This window comes from Mustela nivalis, assembly GCF_964662115.1.
Source record: "Mustela nivalis genome assembly, chromosome: 20".
NCBI classification, from domain to species: Eukaryota; Metazoa; Chordata; class Mammalia; order Carnivora; family Mustelidae; genus Mustela; species Mustela nivalis.
The window spans coordinates 9,498,634-9,524,282 of NC_139039.1; the positions used below are offsets into that span (position 1 = coordinate 9,498,634).

General features: G+C 37.7%; 1 protein-coding gene across 1 annotated transcript in view; it reads right to left on the minus strand.

Annotated features, from left to right (window-relative positions):
- Positions 1 to 25,649, minus strand: part of KCNU1 (potassium calcium-activated channel subfamily U member 1) — a 149,195-nt gene that overhangs the window by 121,990 nt on the left and 1,556 nt on the right. The window contains exons 2-7 of the mRNA XM_082715533.1: positions 23,995 to 24,114; positions 6,077 to 6,138; positions 4,672 to 4,762; positions 3,428 to 3,539; positions 2,367 to 2,442; positions 511 to 586 (exon numbers count right to left, since the gene is read on the minus strand). Of these exons, the coding sequence (XP_082571659.1) occupies positions 511 to 586; positions 2,367 to 2,442; positions 3,428 to 3,539; positions 4,672 to 4,762; positions 6,077 to 6,138; positions 23,995 to 24,114 (537 nt within the window). The remainder of the gene's footprint in view (positions 1 to 510; positions 587 to 2,366; positions 2,443 to 3,427; positions 3,540 to 4,671; positions 4,763 to 6,076; positions 6,139 to 23,994; positions 24,115 to 25,649) is intronic.

Genomic DNA, 25,649 nt, shown 5'->3' on the forward strand with positions numbered 1-25,649 from the left:
CTATTTATTATGATGTCGATTATGTGAGATAAGAATGAGCCTTTCCTACAGGCAAAGGAGGCAGCTATATATGCAGATTGATTTCAGGAGAACTAAGAAAGCCCCAAAGCTCCCTTTTGCAACTCACCAATTCCTCTCCCACAACTCTCCACCTTCATTAGTGTGAAAATCTCTTACCTTCATTTCTTTGACTTTTTATTCTTTTGTAGAATCTGAGACCTCTATGAAGATATAGCAATACGATTCACCTGTTGCTTATTCTTTTGAAGGGTAAGCTTGTTAGAACCTTTCCTGAGAGCAAGTTTTGAAAGTTGAAAGAAGGAACATAGATACCTTGAGTACAAGCACCATGTATTTGTGAAAAATATGGAGGTATAGAAGACCCACAAAGGGAAAGTAAAATGACAAACTTATACAACAAGACAGGAGTTGAGAATGTTTGCCTGCATTTTTAAAAGAAAAGATATTCATGCTGACCAGCAAGATTAGAGAGTTTGATGAGATGCTTACCAAGTGAATGAATCCTGCAGCAGTGAACCAGGTACTAAGGACTATTGATAGCAGTTTGGAAAACTTCACTGCATTGCTAGAGGAAGAAAGACAAAAAACTGTTTGGCTCTGATTGGATCCAGGAAAACAATACCCTGTCCTCTAAATTCTGGTTACTCTTTGTTTCTGTTTTGTTTTGTTTTTAAACATATAATGTATTATTTGCCCCGGAGATACATTTCTGTGAATCATCAGTTTTAACCCATTTCACAGCACTCACCATAGCACATACCCTCCCCAATGTCCATAACCCAGCCAGCCTATCCCTACCTCCTACCTCCCAGCAACTCTCAGTTTGTTTCCTGAGATTAAGAGACTCTTGTGCTTTGTCTCCCTCCCTGGTCCCATTTTGTTTCATTTTTTTCCATCCCTTCACCCCACAAACCCCCACCCTGACTCTCAAATTCCTCATATCATTGAGAGCATATGATATTTGTCTTTCTCTGACTTATTTCCCTTGGCATAATACCCTCTATTTTCATCCACATCATTGCAAATGGCAGGATTTTTTTGATGGCTGCATAGTATTCCACTGTGTATATATACCACATCTTCTTTATCCATTCATCTGTTGATGGAAATCTAGGTTCTTTCCATAGTTTGGTTATTGTGGACATTGCTGCTATAAACATTCAGGTGCACATGTCCGTTTGGATCACCACATTTTTGTCTTTAGGGTAAATACCCAGTAGTGCATAAAATCTGTCTACTCTTCTGTGCCAGAAGCAATGGTATATTTACCTGGGAGCATTATTAGAAATGCAAGATCCCAGACTCCACCCCTGATTATAGATCTGCATCCTCTGCTTGATTCATATACACATTAGGAGTCTGAGATGCCCAGCTTTGAACACAGCCAGTCACACACTCTGTTCAAAAACTTTACACATTGCTATGACATCCACTACCCTGATACTATATTACTTTTAAAAATATATGTTTATCATCATAAAATGCATTTGATACATTTCTACATTGTCTAAAGTAACAGTACAAAGCACAGTATCCTAGGAATCCAGAGAATGGGTTTGTAAAATGGAATTTTGAGTCAATCACAGAAATGTCTTATATTGCTAAACTCACACCAGGATCTTTGAGTGAAAGTGATCAGACAAGCTCCAATTTACTAAAGTAAAGCTCTAGAATTTAGCTGAAATCTCTATGGTTTTCAGGTAGGGCCACCTGTTACACAAGAACAGCCTAGTCCCGACTGCATGAACACTTAGCAGTGAAATCCACCTGGCCTATAAAATTTGATGCTTCTAGGGAGAACATAGAGGCATGAAGATTTTCAATAGGTAACATTAAACCAAACTGCTTAAAACTTTAGAAGTATTGCTGTTCCAGGTACTTTGAACTTTTTTTTTTTTTTTTTAGATAATTAGGTGGTTCTATTTTTGTAAGCAATTTCACGGCTGCTACTGGTTACCTCATGCTCAGAGAAATTGATCTTACATTCCTAGACAGAAGAGAAGTGAGTCATGATAGCAAGTAGGTAGAACCAAAGCCTGTGAATTACTATTATTTTGAAACTCTTTTGAGGGGAAAGGCAGAATTAAAGTGTAAATGGACTTACACATTGTAGCTCTGCAAAACAAAGAAAAAACAAACTCTTCCAAGTGATGGCAAACTTCTCAGCCACCATCTGATAGGAATACAATGGGAGTGAGTGAGTAGATAGTGTCTTAGGAGCTAAGGGATTTCATGGGATTTGCACTGAAATTCTGATGGGAAATAAATTGAAGGTTCAGTTTACATTTTAATTTCCTAATCCAAACCAGCAAGTAAACAGGATTTAAGGCAGGGCTAACACTTACCTGGTTCTGATGGCTCGGAGAATTTGCAGGATTTGAGGGAGTTCTAGCAGTCGCAAAGCTCTTAAGAACCGTAAACCTACAAAGCAATCAAAAGGAGAAATCTGCCGAAAGGAGAGGGTTGCTTCAGGGAGAACTCTTTGTTATAACACAATTGGGGCTATTTATACTCTTCTTCTCCTAGAGATGCTCAAATACAAGGTAAGACACCACAGGTTTAGGAGCATGACCTCTACCTCAAATTCTGACCCTGACACTAAACAGCTGGTATAATCTAAAGCAGTTCCCTTAACTTTCCTAGTTCCTCATCTGCAAAATGGGAATTGTAAGTACCCACCTCATAGGGCTATTGAGCTAATAATATAAAGCCTGCAGAAGCATGGCTCACGTATCATAAACACGACTCAACATCTAACTCTATTGAACTCCTCTTTAGAACAGACAGTCCATGACTCATAAACCACTTAAACTCTTCACTATAGAATCTCTACGATCTGTTTCTCACTTTTCACGTGATGTTTTACTTTATATAATTTGAGAACTGGGATGGCAAAGAATATTTGACAGGCAATAGATAATAGTACAAATTCCATAAAATCTGATAAAAGCCATCTAATTCTCATGTGCTGTCCCTATGTCTACACTGAAGACAAAATAATTAGGTAAATGTCTAACATGTCACACCCTATCCAGATAGGAGGATTTAGAGTTTTTAAAGATCCAGAGATGCTTTTCATGTCTTCCAGTCCCTGTGGGATTCCAGCGTCATAAAGGTGCTGCAGGAGGAGGATGGGCTGTCTGGGCCTCACCTCTTGGGTTGTGGACGAGCCAGTCAGCAAACAGTAAACAATAAACAAATACTGTCACTTACTCTGCATCAGGTACACCATCCGGCACTGAGTTAAGAAAAATAAGTGCTGAAAATATGTTACAAAACTATCTAATCATGACGCGAAAAATTTTAAATAGCATTTAAGCTTTAAAGAAAAATGAAGGATCCTTAAGAGTGAATATAGATTTTTTTTTTTTTGAGAGATTGATCCTGATTCCCACAATACACTTACCTAGCCAGTTACTCTTCAAATAATAAGAAATAAAGGTTGGTGGAACAGTAAAGATGTCCACGATTGAATTCATCTCCAACCAGAACTTGATCTTGTCATCAGCTGCCACAAACTATGAAATAGAAACAAAAGACTCCAAATTCTGTTACCCTCAAGAATTTTAAAATGAACCTAAGAGTGGCTGCATTCAGCTACATTTCACTCACCCACTGAAGCTTTGATCTCATTCTATTATAGGCAGACATACACACACACAAACACACACACACACACACATGAATGCACAGATAGCTATACAGATGAATATGTTAGTATAGATAAATACATATATATTCATCTAGACGTAAGGACAGTACCTTTAGTGGGTGTTCAATAAATGAACATGAATCCATTTTACTCACCAGATCTTAACTCTTACACTTCAGAATAAACACTTTGACCTTCTTGCTGCTCCTAGAACTTTCTGATTTCTATAATCGCTTTGATAAAGCCTCCTAGTTGTGAGCAATGAAGATTTAGGATGGCCTTCAATGGTAAAAGTACAACTATCTAAAAGCTTGACTGGCCAACTCTGTGTCTGAGCTTCCCTATTTAGATTAAGAAAGTAAGTAGTTCCAGAGGGAGATTACAGTAAAAATATTTTGATGGTCAGTGTGGTCAGAGTTTTGAAGGAAGGTCATAAACACACACACAAACACACACACACTCACACACATACACAGAGTCTCCCATAAACATGGGATGGATAAATACAATGAAATCTAGTTCTAGATGGATCCTCAATAAATGCCTGCAGAATGAGAGAACTATTTAATAAATGGATAACAAAAATTGAAACAAAGATATGAAACTATTTTATATAGTTATATGGCACATATGCCATCAGTGGCATCAGTGGAACCAATGACGTCTTCAGAGGCTATTACTCACGTTTGCTAGCTTGTGGTTATTAACAAAGCTTTCTCAGTGATAGGTAGGAAGCCAATAAGGAGGACAGTGTGACAGGGTGGTGATATTTAAAAAGGAATCATTTTCATTTGCATTGGGATTTTTGGCCTAGATACAGTTTCAAGTACAAGAGAGAGTTTTCATGCCTCTTTATATATTGGACAATTTAGGGCACAGACCCTCTAGTTTTAGAGCCTGAAAACATAGGCAGATTGTACAGCTAAGGCACATACAGAGCTCTTTGGGTTGCACCTGTTGTGTTCATCTGTTTATTCCCACTTTCCATAGATACTTACTCTTAACCCAAAATAGAAACTAAAGAACACATTGAAAGTCAAATCAATAGGGATGGTTTTGTCTTCATATGAAGAACAGCTTCCAACAGGGCTGGAAAAGAAACAAGAGCAATGTATAAATATGTACATTTTAAAAGTTCTGACTGTACAAGCCCAAATGAAGAGAAAGTGTAGTCAATGTTCTATTTATTCACCATGAATGGTTAATCCAAGACACTTAAATTCACATCATAAGGAAATTACTTTTCTCTTGGGAAGAGAGGTGTGCACAAACAAAACCACAGACTGCACACAGAGCTGAAAATAACAGGACAATTACCTGCTCTTCCTTTCACAGAGCTTACTGGTTCTATTTCTTCTTTATCAATAAGGATTCAGGGGTATAAAGATTATGTGGCTCTTCTTGGTTTAGCAAAACCATCTATATAGCAAGAACATTCTGGCTTCTGTACCTTTCTGGTACAGAGCTACTCTAAGTCAAATGGATTGATCTGAACCTAAATTTAGGGAAAATTTCCTAAATTCAGTAGGGAGACCACAAAACAAATGCTGCTAGTTTCCCTAGGCTTTCTAAAATTGCCCTACTTCAGTGGCCCTGTAATCCTAATTTTTACTTTAGCTGGAAATCAAATGTAATTTCCAGCTGATCAGTGTGGAGTTCATATTAGATTGGGTTGTGTCCAAGAAACCATTCTAACTTGGGCATAGAGAAGAGATTGGCATTAGAGAAGAGCAGACAATAACGTGCACCTTTTTCCCAGGTTAGAAGTAGCATTTGCCTTTCTCAAAACCATCCAAAGTTGTTTGAAGCTCATGAGAAACCCGAAACAACTGCAGAACTTCTGTTTCAACACACAGGGACTCCAAAGGCATAGAACACCCTCCTAAATGGAGACCAAGGGTCCAAGGATGGAGACCACAGGTGGAGGCTTCCAGTCTCAGAGATTCTAGAACAGACCTGTGTCCATTACCTCAGCCTCTAGCAATGCATGGTCATAGGATACAGGGGAAACTTGCATATTTTTTTTTGTGGAATTGGGTGTAATGCTTCTTGGTGGTGAGGAACACTTACCGTTCTTTATGAGTTTGTGTGTGTGTATATCTAAAAGCATGGTAAGCATTCTTCTTTTTTTTTTTTTTTTTAAAGATTTTATTTATTTGTCAGAGACAGAGGGAGAGAGAGCGAGTGAGCACAGGCAGAGGGAGAAGCAGGCTCCCTGCAGAGCAAGGAGCCCGATGTGGGACTCGATCCCAGGACCCTGGGATCATGACCCGAGCCGAAGGCAGCTGCTTAACCAACTGAGCCACCCAGGCGTCCCGGTAAGCATTATTCTTGACAGAAAATTCCAGATTAGCTGGCAACCTACTGACATAGCAGACAAGGGAAACTGGGGATTTTACTTACTCAGAAGAGTTGATGAAATAGATTACAAGAGACCCAATGCTTAGTACAAATACAAGGATCACCTGCAAAGAAAAAGAAAAGGACTGATGTACAAATAATTTTCTTGATATAAAGATGAATAAACAAACCAAAAAAAATTGTATTTTCTCTTTTAACCTTACCTATATATACGTAGCCATTTTTCACACATTCATTTCCATTAGCATGCACTCATTGAAGAAAAATTGATTGGAACTTTCCTGGGTATTCAGTAAATGACAAGCACCCACTCATTTTACTTACATAATGTTAACTTCCACAAACTTAAGAATAAACAACTTGTCCCTCATACTGCTCATAAAGCCTTCCGATTTCAAGAAGTCCTATCATTTATTCATTCCTTCACTCTTCAAACATTTATGAAGTGCTTAATATGTGTTACACACTTTATTACATGCAAATATCAGGGCTATAGGATATTGGCTCTGGATGAGAATTGCTTGTGATACTGGAGAAGAAACAGTCCCCACATGTCCATTTAAAGGATAGTCAGGATTTTGACAGGAAGGAATGTGCTGTAAGTAAGAAAAAGAAAAATGAGTGCATTTAACACAGAAATGTACTTTGTTTGTCAAAGAAGCAGAGCTGGCAGAATGTAATCGGAAATTTACCCCTTCAAAACCATCAAGGCATTTGGATGAAACATTCTGAAGCCTCCATAACTTTTCAGATTAACTTAAGGTACATTAACATTCCTCCAGTCATTCTTAGTTTCTGAGCCATTTGTTTTTCTATGTTCAGTCCAGTGTAGTGTTGGTAATGCTAATAATAAAATTGAATTTTGTTATAATAAAGCTTTACTCCCTTCCACCTCAGGTGTTCCTTGGGCAGGTTACCTATACTGGGAAAAGGGGTTGGTTTCCTCTCTATTAACCCTCTCTGAGTTTTTACTTCTAGTTGCCCACAGACTAGCCTACCTCTGGTTGCTCTAGAATTGTAGGTCAGTGTCAGAGAGTAAACAGAAGAGGGAGGTCATGAGAGGAAATGCTGGACTTGACTGCTGTTCGATTGGTAGGCTCTCACCCTGGAGCTCTGAGAATGGGAGGTGTTCAATGTTTATTTGTATGGGCTGTTTCATTGCTCTTGGGAGATACCAATTCAATTCATATTCAAATGTAATGAGCATTTTTTTAGTACCTATCATGACCCAAATATTATTCTGGTGATGGGGATCTATCAGTGAACAGCATACACGAAAGATCTTGCCTTTATGGATCTTACAGTGTAGGCAATAAATAAAGACAACTGATATGTAACTTGCATGATATGTTAGCAGTTATATGCTAGGAAAATAAAGTTAAGCTAGGTAAAGGGGATCAGAAATGCAAGGGGAGCTGGGAGAAGGACTGTGGTAGAGATAATACTTAATCACTAAGGGTCTCCCTTTACAGTTCCCTTGAATTGGGTGGAAACATCTTCTCGAACTGGTTGCTCACAGCTTTTTTCTCGGTACACCTCACATGCCTTTATTCTGCTGGGACCTGTACCCCTCCAGATGCCTACTTGAGCAGATAAGAGAAGACTCTTACATGTGACCCAAATCTGGCTCTGGGAACAAGTCTAGCATTCTTTGCCTCAACAAACAGTGGAGATTATCTTCAGTGTGACAATTTCTGCCTAGAGCAGCTAGCTCAATGGCCCCTTATCACAAATGAGCCAGATGTCAGTCCTCTGTGTCCCCAGCATTCTCAAAGATGCAAACTGAAAATTCTGAGTGGAACCTCTCAAGAGTCTTTCCTTAGGCTTGACATGAGACAAAAGCTCTCCCACACCTCTGCCATAACAGAACTTGCTCTAAAAATCCTCCTCTATTTCCAATTTTACTTTTTTTTAAACATTTTTATTTAAATCTAGTTAGTTAACATACAATGTAACATTGATTTTAGGTGTGCAATATGGTGACTCAACACTCATACATCACTCAGTGCTCATCACAGGCACTCCTTAATCCCCATTACCTATTTCATCCATTCCCCCCACCTACCTCCCCTTGATAACCATCAGTTTGTTCTTTATAGTTAAGAATCTGTTTCTTGGTTTGCCTCCTTTCCTTTTTTCCCCCTTTGCTCACTTGTTTTGTTTTTTAATTTCTACATACGCATGAAATCATGTGGTATTTGGCTTTCTCTGACTCATTTATTTCACTTAGCATAATACCCTCTACTTCCATCCATTTCATTGCAAATGGCAAGATTTCATCCTTTTTTATGGTCAGGTAAATATATACTACATCTTCTTTAACTGTTCATCAGCTGATGGACACTTGGACTATTTCCATAATTTGACGATTATAGATAATGTTGCTTAAACAATGGGGTGTATATATCCCCTTGAATTAGTTGTGTGTATGTGTATGCACACACACATATAAATATATATATATATATATATATATATATATATATATATATATATTTAATACCTAGTAGTGCAATTGCTGGATCATAGTGTAGCTCTATTTTTAATTTTTTGAGGAGACTCCATACTGTTTTCTAGGGTGGCTGCACTAGTTTGCATTCCCACCAACAGTGCAAAAATGTTCCCCTTTCTCCACATCCTTGCCAGGATCTGTTGTTTCTTGTGTTGTTGATCTTAGCAGGTCTGACAGTTGTGAGGTGATTACTTCATTGTTGTTTTGATTTGTATTTCCCTGACGATGAGAGATTTTGGGCATCTCTTCATGGGTCTATTGGTCAGCCGTATGTCTTCTTTGAAAAAATTCATGTCTTCTACCCATTTGTTAATTGGATTATTCATTTTTCAGATGTTGAGTTTTGTAAAGTCTTTAAATCATTCACCACAATCAAGTGGTTCAATATTCAAAGTCACTCAACATGATACATCACATTAATAAAAGAAAGAATAAGAATGATATGCTTATTTCAGTAGATGCAAAAAAAAAAAAAAAAAGCAATTGACAAAGTAAAGCATCAATTCATGATAAAAACCCCCAACAAAGTAGGTTTAGAAGCAACATACCTCAACATAATAAAGATCATATATGAAAAACCCACAGCTAATATCATCCTCAGGGGTGAAAAACGGAGCACTTTTCCTCTATGGCTGGGAACAAGACAGGAATGTCCAGTCTCACCACTGGGATTTAATGTAGTACTAGAAGTCCTAGCCACAGCCATCAGACACAAAAACAAATAAAAGGCATCCAGAGATCAGCATGGAAGAAGTAAAGTTTTCACTATTTGCAGATGACATGATACTCTATATAAAGAACCCAAACAATATCATTCAAAATCTCCTAGAACTATTAAATGAATTCCGTAAAGTCACGGAATACAAAACCAGTGCACAAAAATCTGTTCCGTTTCTATACACCGATAATGAAGCAGTGAAAAGAGAAATTAAGGAATCAATCCCATCTAAATTTCACACACACACAAAAAAAAAAACCAATGAGATATCTAGGAATAAACCTAACCAAAGAGGTAAAAGACCACTATTCTAAAAACTATAAAATACTGACAAAAGAAATTGATGATGACACAAAGAAATGAAAAAAACATTCCATGTCCAAGGATTGGAAAAACAAATATTGTTAAATGTTTATACTACCAAAACAATCTACTCATTTAAAGTAATCCCTCTCGAAACACCAACAGCATTTTTCACAGAAATAGAATAAACAATCCTCAACTTTGTATGGAACCACAAAAAGATTCAAACTGCCAAAGCAAACTTGGAAAAGAAAAGAAAAGGCATCACAATTCGGGACTTCAAGTTGTATTAAAAAGCTATAGTAATCAAAAAGTATGGTAGTGGCACAAAAATAGACACTTGGATCAATGGAACAAAATAGAAAACCCAAAAATAAACCCACAACTATATAGTAAATTAATTTCCTTCTTCAACAAAGCAGGACAAAGCTGACACCCTCCAACCTCCCCAACCTTCCCCCACCCATACTCCTGGGTGGGACATATGTGACATTCTTTAGGAATCTCCCACCCATCTTAATACCTTGATAGAGGGCAAAACAACCTTGGCAATGGCAAGGCCTCTGGTATCTGGTATTTTGTAGGTCCTCTTTAGCATATGCAAGTTCTACTGAAACCTCTCTTTTCCTTACTTTCCCCACCCCCCTGGTACATAACCCATCACCCCTCACAACCCTAGGGCAGCAGCTCTTCCTGTCCAGGGGTCCTGTCCCCATGCCTTAATAAACCACCATTTTGCACCAAAGATGTCTCAAGAATTCTTTCTTGGTCATTGGCTGGGGACTTCACCCCACCAAACCTCCCCTATATTTTAAAACTTCATCAAAATGATATTGGAAAAACTGGACAGCAACATGCAAAAGAATGAAATTGGACTTCTTTCTTACACCATACAAAAAAATAAATTCAAAATAGATTAAAGACCTAAATGTGAGGCTGGAAACCATAAAAATCCTAAGAACAAAGGCAGTAACCTTTTTAACATGGACTTCTTTCTAGATAGAACTCTGGAAGAAAGAGAAACAAAAGCAAAAATAAAATATTGGGACTTCAGCAAAATAAAAATTTCCTGCATAACTAAAAGGCAACCTGCAGAATGGGAGAAATATTAGTAAATGATATATCTGACAAAAGGTTATTTTCTAGAACAGATGAAGAACTGGCTTACCCTAATTTGCATGTAATTGGGTAACAAGCTAAGAGCTTTAACTGGTTTTCTTCCAGTTGGTTTGTAAGTGGCAATGCTGCAGCTTACTTAATACCTGAGAGTTACTGGCATCTATTTCTTTGGGATCTCAGCTCTCACTATAAGTTCCATTTAATATCTATGGTAAGTGTCAGGAGGGATATTACTAGGTTTCTGGGTCTAACAGCAGTTAGAAATGTATTTTGCAGCTCAGGACAGATGTTGGGTATGGATATGTGGATATTATATACATATATCTCAGTATTAATAATTATTAATAGTTTCCATGAAATGTTTTTCTGCTCTTTACACATGATTTTTTTTCTCTCTTACTAAGTGATTCTTCAAGTATAAATCATTTACTGACAGGCTTCCAGAAAGATGATGGTAGGCCATATGTTTACAATCCTTCCACCCACAGAAATTACTGCCCCCCTCCCCGAAAAAGAAAAAAATTTAGTTTCATTCAAACTAAGAACAATACCGAACTCATGCCACAAACCAAAAGAATATTATCCAGAAATAATATATAACAAACAGAAAAATTTATACCCAATCAAAAACAGGCATTGGGAGCTAGCAGCTTATGAACACTGCAAAGTAAGTCAGGCAAAAATTGGAGGAAATTCCGAGAGGACACGTAAACTTTTCTTGGGTTGGGGAGGCAAAACCTGGAAGCAATGACTGTTTGGGAGTGCACAGGGGGTAGAAAGCCCCTCATCTGAGCTCATACACTGAAGATGAAGCCACAAAGCCAGAAGGACCTGGGGGAGATTGTTGCCACACAATGGCTGATGGGGGACCTCTTGGCTAGCAGCAGCAACACTACTTTTCCCAGATGCACTTGGGAAAGCAGTCAGAGAGAAATGAAAAACATGAGATCTGATCCAGAGAAATCCTTGTCTGTGGAGTTGCTGGCCATAGCATTATCCCATGTGTGTGTCTGTGTAGAAAAACACCCAGTAAATTGGGATAGATTTCCACAGTGGGGCTTAAAACTGCCCATTTGGCTGGTGGATAGTTACGCGTGTATCTATAAACATGAACAGCAGCCAACAGAGTAAACAAGGTATTCTAAACCTTCATTTATGAACATTAGCAGACAACATAAAATGCCATTTACAGGGGGAGTATAAGAAAAATAAGAGGCTAAAACAGAAGAAAGAAATAAAATGACCTTCAGTGAAAGCATTAACAGAGAACATGTAAATAAGCTTTGTCAAATTACAATTAATGTTCCCAGTGAGATTCTAAAAATCTGTTAAACAGAACTGGAGGATTGGAAATGTAAAAGGAAAAGATGGAGATAATATGGAGACAGTAAGCGATAGAAGCACCCTAGAGCCTGGCTGGGAGATTAACAAAAACAGGTCAGGATTATCAACATTAGCATCTTAAAAGAGGTGCCCTTTGGAGTTGAGTTTCAGACTTTGGAGGTGGGGTCCTAGTTGACCTGACTGGTGGTGGTACCTCTGAGATGATGTGAGTCTGGTTCTGGTAATGTTGGAAAAACTGGGACACATATAATTGCTGAGGCCTGGCCTCATTTCACAAAGCAGAGAGGAGAGGGTAGATTTGGAGTTTAGAGACATGAGCTTCATATCTAACAGGTAGCCTTAAGTTCTAGAAGATATTGGAACAACTGCATTTACAGAGATTTTAGGAAAAAGGATGACAAGGCAAAAATCCTCCACCAAACAAAACTGTTGTTCACCAGTGACAGCAAGGAAAAAAAAATTGTTTTGGACATTCAAGGAATGACAATATACCATCCAAACCTTCCCTTGCAAATGGAGAGTCTCAAGAAAAAGACAACATTCAGAAACAGAAAGCATGCTGTGTAAGAAAAACTGGTGCCTAATGAAACTGGTAAAATTAATTTTTGACTCTAAAGCAAATATGAAGAAAAAGCTCTTATACCAGATGTATAATGCTAAAAACAAAACAAAACCAAAAAAAAAACAAAAAAAAAACAAAAAAACAAAACAAAACAAAACAAAAAAAAACCAACCAAACAAAAAAACCCCACAAACCCACAACAGCAATCTGGAACTGAATGTTCAGATTCATTCAACAATTTCTAGAAGGAAGGAGGAGTGCTGTGGTGGAAAACATGCCAAAGATTTTTTTTTTTAATATAGATATAAAACATGTGGAGATATATAGAGGAAATATAGAATGGAAAATTTGTTCTGAACTTGGCTTGCCTAGTATGTCTATGATATTCTATTAAAAGTGGAATTATAGGGGCACCTGGGTGGCTCAGTGGGTTAAAGCCTCTGCCTTCGACTCAGGTCATGATCTCAGGGTCCTGGAATCGAGCCCCGCATTCGACTCTCTGTTCAGCAGGAAGCCTGCTTCCTCCTCTCTTTCTGCCTGCCTCTCTGCCTATTGTAAGGGCCTACTTAGCCAGAGTGGCTCCATCTCGGTTGAATAGCCATTTTGTTGCTTATGCAGTAAAACTTAAACTGACCATGCCCCCCTCAGGGGACTTCCTTAAAAGCAAGTCCGGGAAATTAGTAAAATATGATTAACCAGTCCCAGGTAACAGAGCCCAAATACAAGGGCAGGTAAGGCCAAGTGGAGACGTCTAATCACTACCTCCCTAAAGAATGTGGGTCCCGCCTTTTGGGCCCCAATTCTGACCAAGGTGATAGGCTAGTTCAAATATCTACTATAGGGTAAATTGTAATTCAATTGGCCACCCATGTGTGACCTAGCATGACTATACAACTTTCTCTGTGTGTTACAATCTCATTGGCCACCTGTGTGTGGCCAGGTTCAACTACATGGCCTTTGCCCTTTAAAAGTTAGTCTATAAGGCTGGGAGGGGTCTTGCTTTCTGTAAGAGACGGCCCGACCTGTCGGTTTGATTCTTAATGCTTGGTGCGAAATAAAGCTTTGCTTGAACTTGGCTTTGTATCAGTCTCATTCCTTTGATCACAGACCCTATCACTACTTGTGATCTCTCTCTCTGTCAAATAAATAAAATAAAATAAAATAATAAAAAAAATAAAATGGAATTATAAAAATCAGAAATAAGAAAATAAATAAAAAGTAATAAAAATTAACAAATAAACGAAAATATCAGCCAATGGTCAATGCTTAGTTTACCCTGAATGGTTTACACGTATTATCATACAATTCTCCCTACAATACTCTAAAGGAGGTTATTCATATTGTATGAATGAAATCCAATTTAGAAAAGTTAATTTGCCCAAGATTGCACAGTAGGAAGTGGAAGAGCCAGTGTTTGAGGCCATGTCTCTCAAAATTCACAGTCACCATGTAATTCTGGTCTCTCTAGTAAATGAAGAACTAAGACTATGACAGAGTTCTTAGCTGCCTAACACCTATTTTCCTTTTCTTTACTAACTTATCTTCCTTTTTTTTTTTTTCAGGCCACTTATATTTAGATATTCGATTATGCAGCAAACTCAATTTCTAGGTATTATGAGAACCAATAAAACAAATCACCATAAAGGAGAATAATCAAATTCCCCTGGTAAACTAAAAAAATGTATTCTTAAGTCATTAAGAGAACAGAAATCCAGTTCTATGGTATTTACAAGAGACACACTTAACAGGAAATTAGACAAAAAGATTGACATATAGCTGGGCAAAGATATTCCAATCAAGTATGAATAAAACGAAAGCAAAGTTACATGCTAATATTGTATTCAAAACTATTTAAGCAAAACCCCCCAAATCCACTGAGACAATAATATTTCATATAGATAAAAAGCACAATCAAGCAGTAAGACTCAATAGTAACTTTATGCAGTAACTGATATTATAGAAAATATATAATTTAAAATGTGTTGGAAAGGCAAGATATTTGATAAACCTACAAAATGAAAATGAAAACTTTTGACATGTCCCTTTCAGTCAGTAAATAATTAAGGATATGGAAAATACATATAACATAATTAATAATGCTTATATATCAAACATAATACATATTCTTTCAAAAGTCAGTGGAGCAATAAAAATTGAACATGCATGGGGCGACAATGAATCTTCCCATAAATTTCAGAAACCAGAAGTCATAAAGATAGTGATATTCTTGGACCATAAATTTTACCAAAGTAGAATAGATGGCCACACTATCCCAAGGAAACAAAAGCCTACAGCATTCCTCTAAATAGATCATGAATCAAACAAGAAATCAGAATTAAAATTTCAAACAAGATGAATTAAGCACTCATAAAAATAATAATCCTTGGGAAAGTTTATGAGACATGACCAAAGAAGGACTCGGAGGAAACATTTTTGTAAAACTAACTATTCAAACTGGAAAAATTAAGCCAGCACAGAGCATGGATTTCGGAAGGGCTGCGCAAGCGCGGTGGGACCGCGGGGCCAGGCATGCGCAGTGCTGTCCTGCGGCTTCTAGGCTAAGCCCGGTGAGGTGCGGCCGCTGTGCAGAATACAGGGATCCCCGGATAGATAAGGGATATTCCTGCTAACCTTTAACGCGCTGACTGAGGAGGAGGTATGAGGGCAGCTCAGGAAGACTCCGATCATCAAACTGGCCCAGCAGCGACAATCAATTCCGTGCTCGGAGACCCAGTGACCAGTAGTGAATTGACGAACACGAGGAAACAAAGTACTGCCAGCACCCTCAGGACAGGGACACGGGAAGCTGTGCAAAGGGTGCAGATTAAGCAGTGCTGCCCTGCTTTTGCAGCTGGATGGCGAACCATCGGCCCTAACTCGTGGAGCGCCTTCCACCAGGCCCTAGAAATCCCAGAGCCTGCGGGGGCTCGTACCCATCCTCGGGGCTGGCTCTTTCTACCAGGTCGCTGTGTCCCCAGCGGACCCGTGTGGCCGCTTTCTGACCCGGCTTCCTGGGAGAAGCAGCCCCAGCGGAGGGCGGGGCCGTCGCACCAGCGGCCCGAGGCGCTCCACAACCATGCCAGGTGGTGAAGAGGAAGCTTGAGGAACCCAAGATGGCCCAGGCCGCCCCGCCCTGGCCCGTCGCCACGGCCGGTGGAGGGACAGTGGAGGCCCCAGGCCCTCTGCCATGAGACACAGCGTGAGCCTCTGCCACGTTGGTACACAACGTGTGAGTTAAGGTTGTTCCTTTAAAGGCAAGCTTCCCAAGGTAGAGCAGCATGTTTATTCCTTATTTTTTTTAAAGATTTTATTTATTTATTTGACAGAGAGAGATCACAAGCAGGCAGAGAGACAGAGAGAGGGAAGCAGGCTCCCTGCTGAGCAGAAAGCCCGATGTGGGACTCGATCCCAGGACCCTGAGATCATGACCCCAGCCGAAGGCAGCGACTTAATCCACTGAGTCACCCAGGCGCCCCATATTTATTCCTTATTAAGCCTTTGGTGGCTTGAACTTGCGCTCCCTGCCTCATCTTCTGCCAAAGGGGAAACCTGTCGATGTGGGGATGTCTCCTCAATAAACTCAGGGTCCATCCAGTCAGCTCTTTCCCAAGCTTCCGGTAGACTTTTGGATCATAGGAAAAGAAGCAGGCTTTGGATCAGAAAAAAAAATTATTCAAAAATTCTCATCCTGATCTGATGGGGAAGCATGTCACATAGTATCGTCATTCATTAAAACTGACCAGAGGGAGAGAATGAAATTAAACAAAATAAATGGGGGGAAATGGGATATTGAAATTTAGAAGGATAAGAAGATATTAATTATAGGTACCCATGTATATGTCCTTGAAACTCATGAAATATAGAACTCCCCAGCAAGGTAAATGAAAACGAGAGAGGGACATGGCCCATCATGAGAGAGGAATAGAGAGAAAAGAAAAGTGTTCTTTCTAACCAAAGTTAGAGTTTAGTCTATAGAGCTGTCAACGGAGACCTTCAAAATTGCATTCCTGATAGTGGCTCCTTTTCCTTGGAAAATTACCTCTGGCTTCAAAAAAATCTTTTCATTTAAACTAAGGAGGCTGTTTTATTTATTGTGCAAAGACATAACCTTCTAAGAATGAAAGTTACTCTATTAGCAGACCAGACAACTGACAAAAACTTCATCTTATGATCATCATGCTTATAAGATATTAGCATGTTGATTTATTAGCATGTTGATTCAGTAATTAATTCTTAATGCATGTAAGAAACACCTAGGAGAACAGGTTTGTAATCTCAAGATAGGTGCAAGAAACTAAAAGACATCTAAATTTTCTGACACCAGCCTCTAAATTTTTTAAAAAATTTTTCTAGATTGAATGATCATTAAATTGTTAACACATCTGGTTAAAGCAACATAACTATACTACAAATTCTAATAATTTTCAAATACAAGAAGTAAAACCGTATAGGAAATTTATCCAAATGAGGTAGATTTTTTCAGTTAATTAAGGATATAACTTGTTGCTAGAATGAGATAGACTTGAGCATCAATTTTAATTGCTTTTTGCGATTTACAAAATAAATACATAATTATTTACAAAAATATTAAGAAGCTATACCTATATATGTATTATATGCTAGGCATACATGTGTATATTTACCTAATAACTAGTAACTCATGTAATAATTACTTTAATTCTCATACATTAACTCATTTATTGAAATAGACTATAGATGAGTAATTCTTATTCCCATTTTATAATTTTTGTATTTTATTTCTCTGTGCATCAGATTCTTCATTTTTCAAAAAGAGGTAATGAGGGGCGCCTGGGTGGCTCAGTGGGTTAAGCCGCTGCCTTCGGCTCAGGTCATGATCTCAGAGTCCTGGGATCGAGTCCCGCATCGGGCTCTCTGCTTAGCAGAGAGCCTGCTTCCCTCTCTCTCTCTGCCTGCCTCTCCATCTACTTGTGATTTCTCTCTGTCAAATAAATAAATAAAATCTTTAAAAAAAAAAAAAAGAGGTAATGATAATACACCTGTTTTGTAAAATGGGTTTTAAAAGGGTGATGGGAGAGGAGAACTGGTGTGAGAAGTCCTCAGGTAAATCCATTTTAGGAAATCGCATCCATGAAACCTGGAGAACTGCTACAGAACAAAGCCGGCCCTTTGAAAATCTGTTAGAATACCCCTACCCCACTTTCCCAGGATATTCCAATTTGGAAGACACAAGATATCAGTTAAACTGAATTCAGATCTAATTTTGCCTTCACTGGCTGCATTAACCACTCACTTTACTAGTCTCCACAAAGAACTGCCACAAGAAATAATTTTTATTATTTCAAAATTTAAATTTTGGGGCGCCCGGGTGGCTCAGTTGGTTGAGCAGCTGCCTTCGGCTCGGGTCATGATTCCAGGGTCCTGGGATCGAGCCCCACATCGGGCTCCCTGCTCAGCGGATAGCCTGCTTCTCTCTCTCCCCCTCTCCCTGCCGCTCTGCTTACTTGTGCTCTCTCTCTAGCTCTCTGTCAAATAAACAAATAAAATATTTAAAAAAAAAATTTTTAAATTTTATAGATACAACTTATGGGGGAAAAGAGTTGTCTTTTTTTTTTTTTTAAGAGTTATCTTAAGTCACCTAAACACCTAAAGAAAATATATCTGAGAATGTTGCTGAGAATCATGAGGTTTGAAGAAAGAAGCTCATAGCAGTGGATGGAGTTAGTACGGTAAAGAGAAATTAATTTTTTACTGTGTAACCTTTGATAATTTTTTGAATATTGTGCCAAGTGCATAAAAGGGAAAATGTCACCATGTACAAATAGTGAGAATATTGTCTAGTATCTTCTGTCAGTTTTTCCTGTCAATTCATATGAATTGTATTCAATGTCTAAGATGTCTAAGACATAGATAGTCTCATACAAAATAAGTTCCTGATGCTTGATCGTATATTAGATATAAAATATGAAATAATGGAAGAAAATGGAAAGTAAAACATAAAAATACAACTCATCTCAAGGTGATAGAAAAGGTTTTTAATTTTTTTTTTTTGCATAAACAATGGATGTAAAGTATGAAAGCACTGGTTTTTATGTTTTTCCCCAGGGAAGTATGATTGAATTATGAAAATGAGGAAAATCCAGTGAAATAAATGTTTCTTTAGTCAATTTTTACAACATTATTTTTGAAACATTTTTGTTTCATTTCCAAACAAACTGTGATGCTTCCTTTGCTCATTTAGTTGTTCTGTATATTAAGATTGACAACTATTGCTCTAACCAAGGGCTTATTTATAAATTTACAGAAATGATTACACATTTATGGAAAGGAGTTAAAACAGAATATGAAGACATGTGAAGTGCTGGATTACCTGAGAAAATAGATGCAAGGGAAGATGGGAAAACAGAATGTGGACTTAAAATGGTGCCTAGAATGCTGCCCCAAATAGATATATTTATTAAAGATAAGCCATAATTTTAGTTCTGAATGTCTGGCGATCAAAGCAACAGAGAAGCATTGTTAATTACTCAATTAACTACAACCTGTGTGCTCTGGGAAAAAGCAAAGATTGTTTAAGAATAGGACTGCATTTGGAACTAATGCAAAACAAAATCTCCCAGATAGTCATAACATCACTTGTGATGACAAAACCAACAAGCCCACAGATGCTACAACGTTGATTAATACTTTGCCATGTTTTAATCTATAGAGGGATCTCTAGAAGGTATCCTGTTTTGGAAAATAATGTATTTTTCCCTTTGACTATTGGAATTTTCCTTTTTCTTTGCCATTCTTTTCCTCTTTTTACCTTCCTCTCTTTTTCCTCCTCTGTCCTTTAGTTCTGCTTTCATTGGGTGATTGGCTGTGTATCCCCCCCAAAGCATTAAGGATGTTAGTCTGTAGATTTTTTTTGTTTTACTTGCTTTATTTGGGAGGTTTGATATAGATACTGCACCTTCACTGAAGAAGAAAATTGATTTCTTTCTTTTCCATGTGGATATCCAGGGATATCCACATCTTGATTTGGTTGACTGGACCTTGAAGTCATCTAGGTTTCCCACAGATGTTGGGGGAGGAGGGATGATTATGGTGGTGGTGATACAGATCTTTGACAATATCTGTATTTCTTCCAGATATTTGTCTGTTTAAGTTTCTTTTTTGATCAGTTTTGGTAATTTTGATTGTCCTAAGGAGTCATTCAGTTTTCAGATTTGAATTGCTTATGTACCTTTCAGTTTGCTTTTTATTTGTATCCTCATTTTAATGTCTTATTTCTTATATATTTGCGCTTTTTCTCTTTTTCCCTTGTTTAGGCTAGCTATTGATTTCTGTATGTTATTGTTTTACGTAATCAGCTATTTTTTTACTCATTAATTTCTGACTCTTTATATTCTGTATAGATTTAATGTGTTTTAATTTTTTGAGATTGATAATTCATGTAATTGTTTTCATTTATCAAAATATGTTTTTATTGTTAGGCATTTACCTCAGAACCACTTCCATCTTGTACTCTAGGTGCAAGGGGTATGTGGTGTTTTCATTATCATTGTTTTTTAAGATATTTCAAGTGTTTTGATTTTTCAGAGTGAAGGGTCTTTTGAGAGAGGGAAATGGTAAGGTTTGTAGCTGTAAGGTCTTCGTTTTTCTTCCCCCACCCTCCCCTGGTTTATTGTTCTCTTATTATCGTGTTGTAGTCAGTTAATATCTATCTATCCTTTGTAAGTTTCATAAACGAGACTGTTTTTTTGTGGCCCAATATATGCTAAATTTTTACATACAGTCCATAGACACTTTCTGTTTTCAGTATATGGAGTTTCATCATTTCAGTCAGCTTTCTCTTAATAATTAAGTTACTCTGATCTTCATTCTGCTTATTATTGTTTAAAACAGGTCCAAAATGGAGTTGCTTATGTTAAGCCCCAAGAAAGACTTAATACCTAACCTAATTGTTATTTTAACCTTTCTTGGGAATGCAGTTTTGAACCAATCAATCTGGAATTTCCTGACCAACACTAGTGAGGTAATCTGCACAATAAGACCATCTGCTCTATCCCTTTAAGGAAGGTTATCTTGCCTGAAAATGTTTTTTTTTTGTTTTGCTAATAGCTTCCTTGTTCCCTTCTGATAAAACCTTCCCATTTTTTACAACTCTGTTTACAACTCCTCCTCCTCTCTGCTTGTTAGACCCATCTAATGCTACCTGATTCATGAATTGCTTGATAAAGCCAATTACATCTTCAAATTTACTTGGCTAAACTTTGTTTTTTAACATTTTTCTATTTATTATGTCCTTATATGATAGGTAAACTAAAATCTCCTACAACTAATGTGTTTTTAAGATTTCTGTTTATACCTTATAATTTTTATTTATTATCTTGAAGTTATTTTTTGGTGTAGGTATTTTTGGGTGATACTTGGTACTTGGTATTTTTGGTGATATTCATGTTGTTATATTTTGGTTGAGGTTTGTTACATTTACCATTACAAATGTTGTGTCTTGAATTGTGTTCCCTCCAAAAAGATATGTTGAAATCCTAAGTACTGCAAAAAGTGACCTTGTTTGGAAGTAGGGTCTTTGCAGTTATATTCAAGTTAAGATAAGGTCATGAGTATGGGCTCTAATTCAGTATGACTATTATCCTTGGGAAAGGAAAATTTGGATGTATACACAAGCAGAGGAGACATCATGTGAATGCCATGTGAAAATGAAGGCAACGATCTGGAATTATGTGTGAGTAAACTCACACCAAAGATTGCTAACCAACCAGGAGAAACTAGGGGAGAGGCATGGAACCACTTGGCTCTCACAACCCTCATAACGAACCAAGCCTTGACTTTAGACTTCTAGCCACCAGAACCACAAGACAAAAAATTTCTGTTGTTTTTTGTTGGTGTATGGTACTTTGTTACAGTGACCCTAGGAAACTGGCTTCATTTATTGTTTTTTGTTTTTTTTTTGCCCAGAATGCAAACTTACCTGATATTAAAATGTGCTCCCAATTTCTGTTGTCACTTGCCTGGTATACTTTTGACAGTTTCTTTATTTTCAAACTTTAGTGCCTCTTGAATTTTTAAAACATAATTATTAGACCATGTCAACCCCATGCTCAAAAAACCCTCAATGACTTCCCTTTGCATTAGAGTAAAATTATTCCATTGTATGAAGTGTAAAGTATCCCGTGATTCTTCTGTTTCTTCTCAGACCTCGTTTTGCCCTGCCCTCCAGAACCTCTAGAAGTCTCACTGTGGTACTTGGAGTAAGCTGAGCTCTTTACCTCCACAAGTCTGTTCTCTCTGTGAGCAACCTTGTTTCCTCTACTCTTTAGTGGCTTTATACTTCTCGTTCTTCATGTCTTAGCTCAAATCTTAGCTTTTTAGAGATTTCTTCTCTGATCACTCTATCTCATATGATCTAACTCCTTTTCCACCAAAACTCTCGAACACATCACTCATAAGTCCCTGATAGAATAGATAACCAGGGGCGCCTGGGTGGCTCAGTGGTTTGGGCTGCTGCCTTTGGCTCGGGTCATGATCTCGGGGTCCGGGGATCGAGCCCCGCATCGGGCTCCCTGCTCCGCAGGAGGCCTGCTTCCCTCTCTCTCTCTCTCTCTCTGCCTGCCTCTCTGCCTACTTGTGATCTCTGTCTGTCAAATAAATAAATAAAATCTTAAAAAAAAAAAAAGGATAACCATATGAATTTGTCTTATTTATATTTGTATTTGTCACCTCTACCCTCATTAGAATCTAAGTCCCTAAGACTTAAGACTCTTGCCTGAATTTTCACCACGTGTAGAATATTGGCCTTGCATGTAGTTGGCAAACAGTAAATATCCGTTGAGAGAAGTAAGGGAATTACAAAGAAAGAAAGAACGGATGGATGGAAAGGAAATCTACAAGCCTTTTTTTACTCTTCTCAGCCTTTCATAAAATACTTGCGTGGGACCCCTATTGAGAAGTACCTTTCAATGTTAAGGTGTTTATTCTAATCTAACCTTTATTCTGTGCCTCCTGCTGTTTCAACTACTTAATCTTCAACTGCAACAGATTGGGGGAAAAAAAAAAAAAAAACCAACAACAGTTCTTCCATTACTAAAGAAGTAATTTTTATTGTTGTGTAATCAGTGGTCATTCCTTCTTCACCCACTCCCCATAGGCAGTGCTCATATGGTGGATGGTGTAAGTTCTCTTCTCCCTCACCCTAAAGACCTTTAATATGTTATTCCCAATATTATCCTCATACAGTCACACATGATTTGAACATTCCAGGAGATCCTAGCCAAGGAACCCCTGATCTAATTAAAAAGAATCACTAAATTCTTCTCTAACAAGTCATACTGACAGGCATTTCAGAAAAGTGATCAAAACCAGAAGAAAGTAAAAAGGACAGGTACATTCCCAGATGATTCAACATTCCCTGTAGATTTTATCAAGAATTGTATATATTTCCAAATACGTTTTAAAAAGTAATTTTATCTTAATTAAACAACATTAACCAGAAAAGAGCAACGTTTTCACCAATTACAAAAAAAAAGATAATCTCTAGCTCACATACATCTACTTCCACCATATCACCATCTGATGGCAGCATACCCTCAAAATTTAGATTCTATTTTTTAATGTTTCAGATCAATTTATTCCTTTATAGGGCACCTGCTATTTCCAGACAATGTGATATAAATATTTCCCTGGCCTGGTCTGTTCTCTTAAGGAGCACACAGTACACTGGAAGAGACAGAAATATACACAGATAATTTTAATAACTGTTCAATGAATAGTATAGAAGCTTAGAGATGGATTCTTAGACTAATATGAAGATAAGGTAAAATTTTTCCCTATGAGATTATGCCTGAATTGAGTTTTAGTATGTGCAAGTTACCTAGATTAAAATAGGTAGTAACCTGTACCCCTGGGGATAAAAATATATGTTTATAAAAAATAAAAAATTAAAAAAAAAATAAAATAGGTAGTAAAATGATATCATCATAGAGAGGCAAAAGAAACTAGTTTGTAAATGACGAAGAGACTAATGGAATAAAAGGAGGGGAAAATAGTTGTATATTTTCAGGCCCGATGATCCACCAAACATCATGTTTTTGGGGGCACATCTACTATATGCCAGACATCCATTTATGTACAAGAAAAACAAAATGAACACAATCTTTGTCCTAATAAAGCTTTTCTTCTAGCACATGCACTAATGATCAATTGAAACTATAATGCCAAGTAATTATATTCAAATTAAAAACAAGCAGGATAATGGATAGGGAAGAAACAGGGAGACAGCAGTGGGATGGCAGTGATATTTTAGATAAGGCCACCAGGGAACACCAGATGTTTACCTAGGCGATAAAATTACATACACCGACTATAATCACACTCATGACTAAAGTACATCAGCGAGCTAACAACGAAAATGCACTTACCAACACTTGCCCCACAAAGGTCTGTGCTGAGAGCAGCATTTCTATATGATCGCGAAATATTCCTTGGAAGTGGAGACTTTCCAAATGTCTATTACCGATGCTCTTTGTCAAGAGCAGTTCCTATAAGCAAGAGAGAAGTGAGAGTGAGCTGCCTCCCAGAGAAAAGATCCCAAAGTGTGTTGGTGGAACCTCCTGCTGTGTTATCAGCCAGACATCACTACACCTTGTCCAACCCAGAGAACCCCAGAGTCGCTTATTCAGCATATCATGAAATGAATTTCACTGGGTTTGCATTTTACTGGCCTTTGCACAGCTTTTTAATTAGAATTCTGAAGTCTTCTCCATGCCTTCTTCACATGCTCTCAGTCCTAGACCCTTCAAACTAACATTATGGTAGTGATCAGGGTTGGGAGTAGCATGCTTCTTCCTGCTCTGGGAACATCTCTTATCCTTTTCTATCAAGATAAATGAACAAAGGAAAAAGATTGCAAATTGATTTTTAGTGATTACTTAAGTATCTGCTCTCTTTTTTTGAGGAAGAAGTTGTTTCAGCAATTTTGTTACTTTTAGTTCCTTATCTTGTGACACATCCTGCTGATGTAATCCCTCCTCATATTTATAAAATGCCTTCACTTACATTTAAAATTTGTAGTAATCTTATGAAGTAAACAAAAGTGTGATTAAACCCATGATGTGCTGATAAGGAAACGGGGGCATAGAGAAATTACATGACTGGCCCATAAGCAGGGGATGAGGTACTCCTGGAGTCTGAACTAGCCCCCATATCTGTTGATAAGCTACCACCAAGAAAGACACAGGTAAGCTAGGATTGACCACACCATGCTGCCTGAGACCCTCTGACTTTTAGAAAAACTCATTATATACAGAGGCAGGGTTTTATTATTATTTTTTAAAGATTTTATTTATTTATTTGACAGGTAGAGATCACAAGTAGGCAGAGAGGCAGGCAGATAGAGAGAGAGGTGGAAGCAGGTTTCCTGCTGAGCAGAGAGCCCGATGCAGGGCTCGATCCCAGGACCTTGAGATCATGACCTGAGCCGAAGGCAGAGGCTTTAACCAACTGAGGCACCTAGATGCCCCAGAGTCAGGGTTTTAAAATAACTTAATTTTTCTACTCATAATTTCTGAATGGTAGAAGAAAAGTCTCATTAAATAACTATCTGATAGAATTCATATCTTGATCAATAATTTGTATTCTAACACTTATGGCTCATCATGTGCATTCCTAAGATGTTGTCTGAGACGTGATTTTAAAAACGTTCAATATAACATTAATATGGAATGCTCCCTTGAATTTCATTATGAAATTAGAGGACCCTTCTGTGGGAAAACCACTTGACCCTAAGATATAATAAAATCATACTTATGAATATAGTAAACATCTTAAAAATTCACATTTAAGGAGAAAACTACTACTCCAAATAATTTTTAAAATGACTCTGATAGTTGTGACATTTTTTGCATTAGGCCACTTTCCCAAAGGCTTAGAGAAAAAATACAGCACTGTCAATTTAATTGAATATAACAAGTTACTGAGAAGTCACTCAACTTATACCAAATTTTCTCCTCAAGGTCCAAAACCAGGAAAGTAGAGTATTCTGGTGGCTTGGACCCTACTTCTTAACATTGTAATA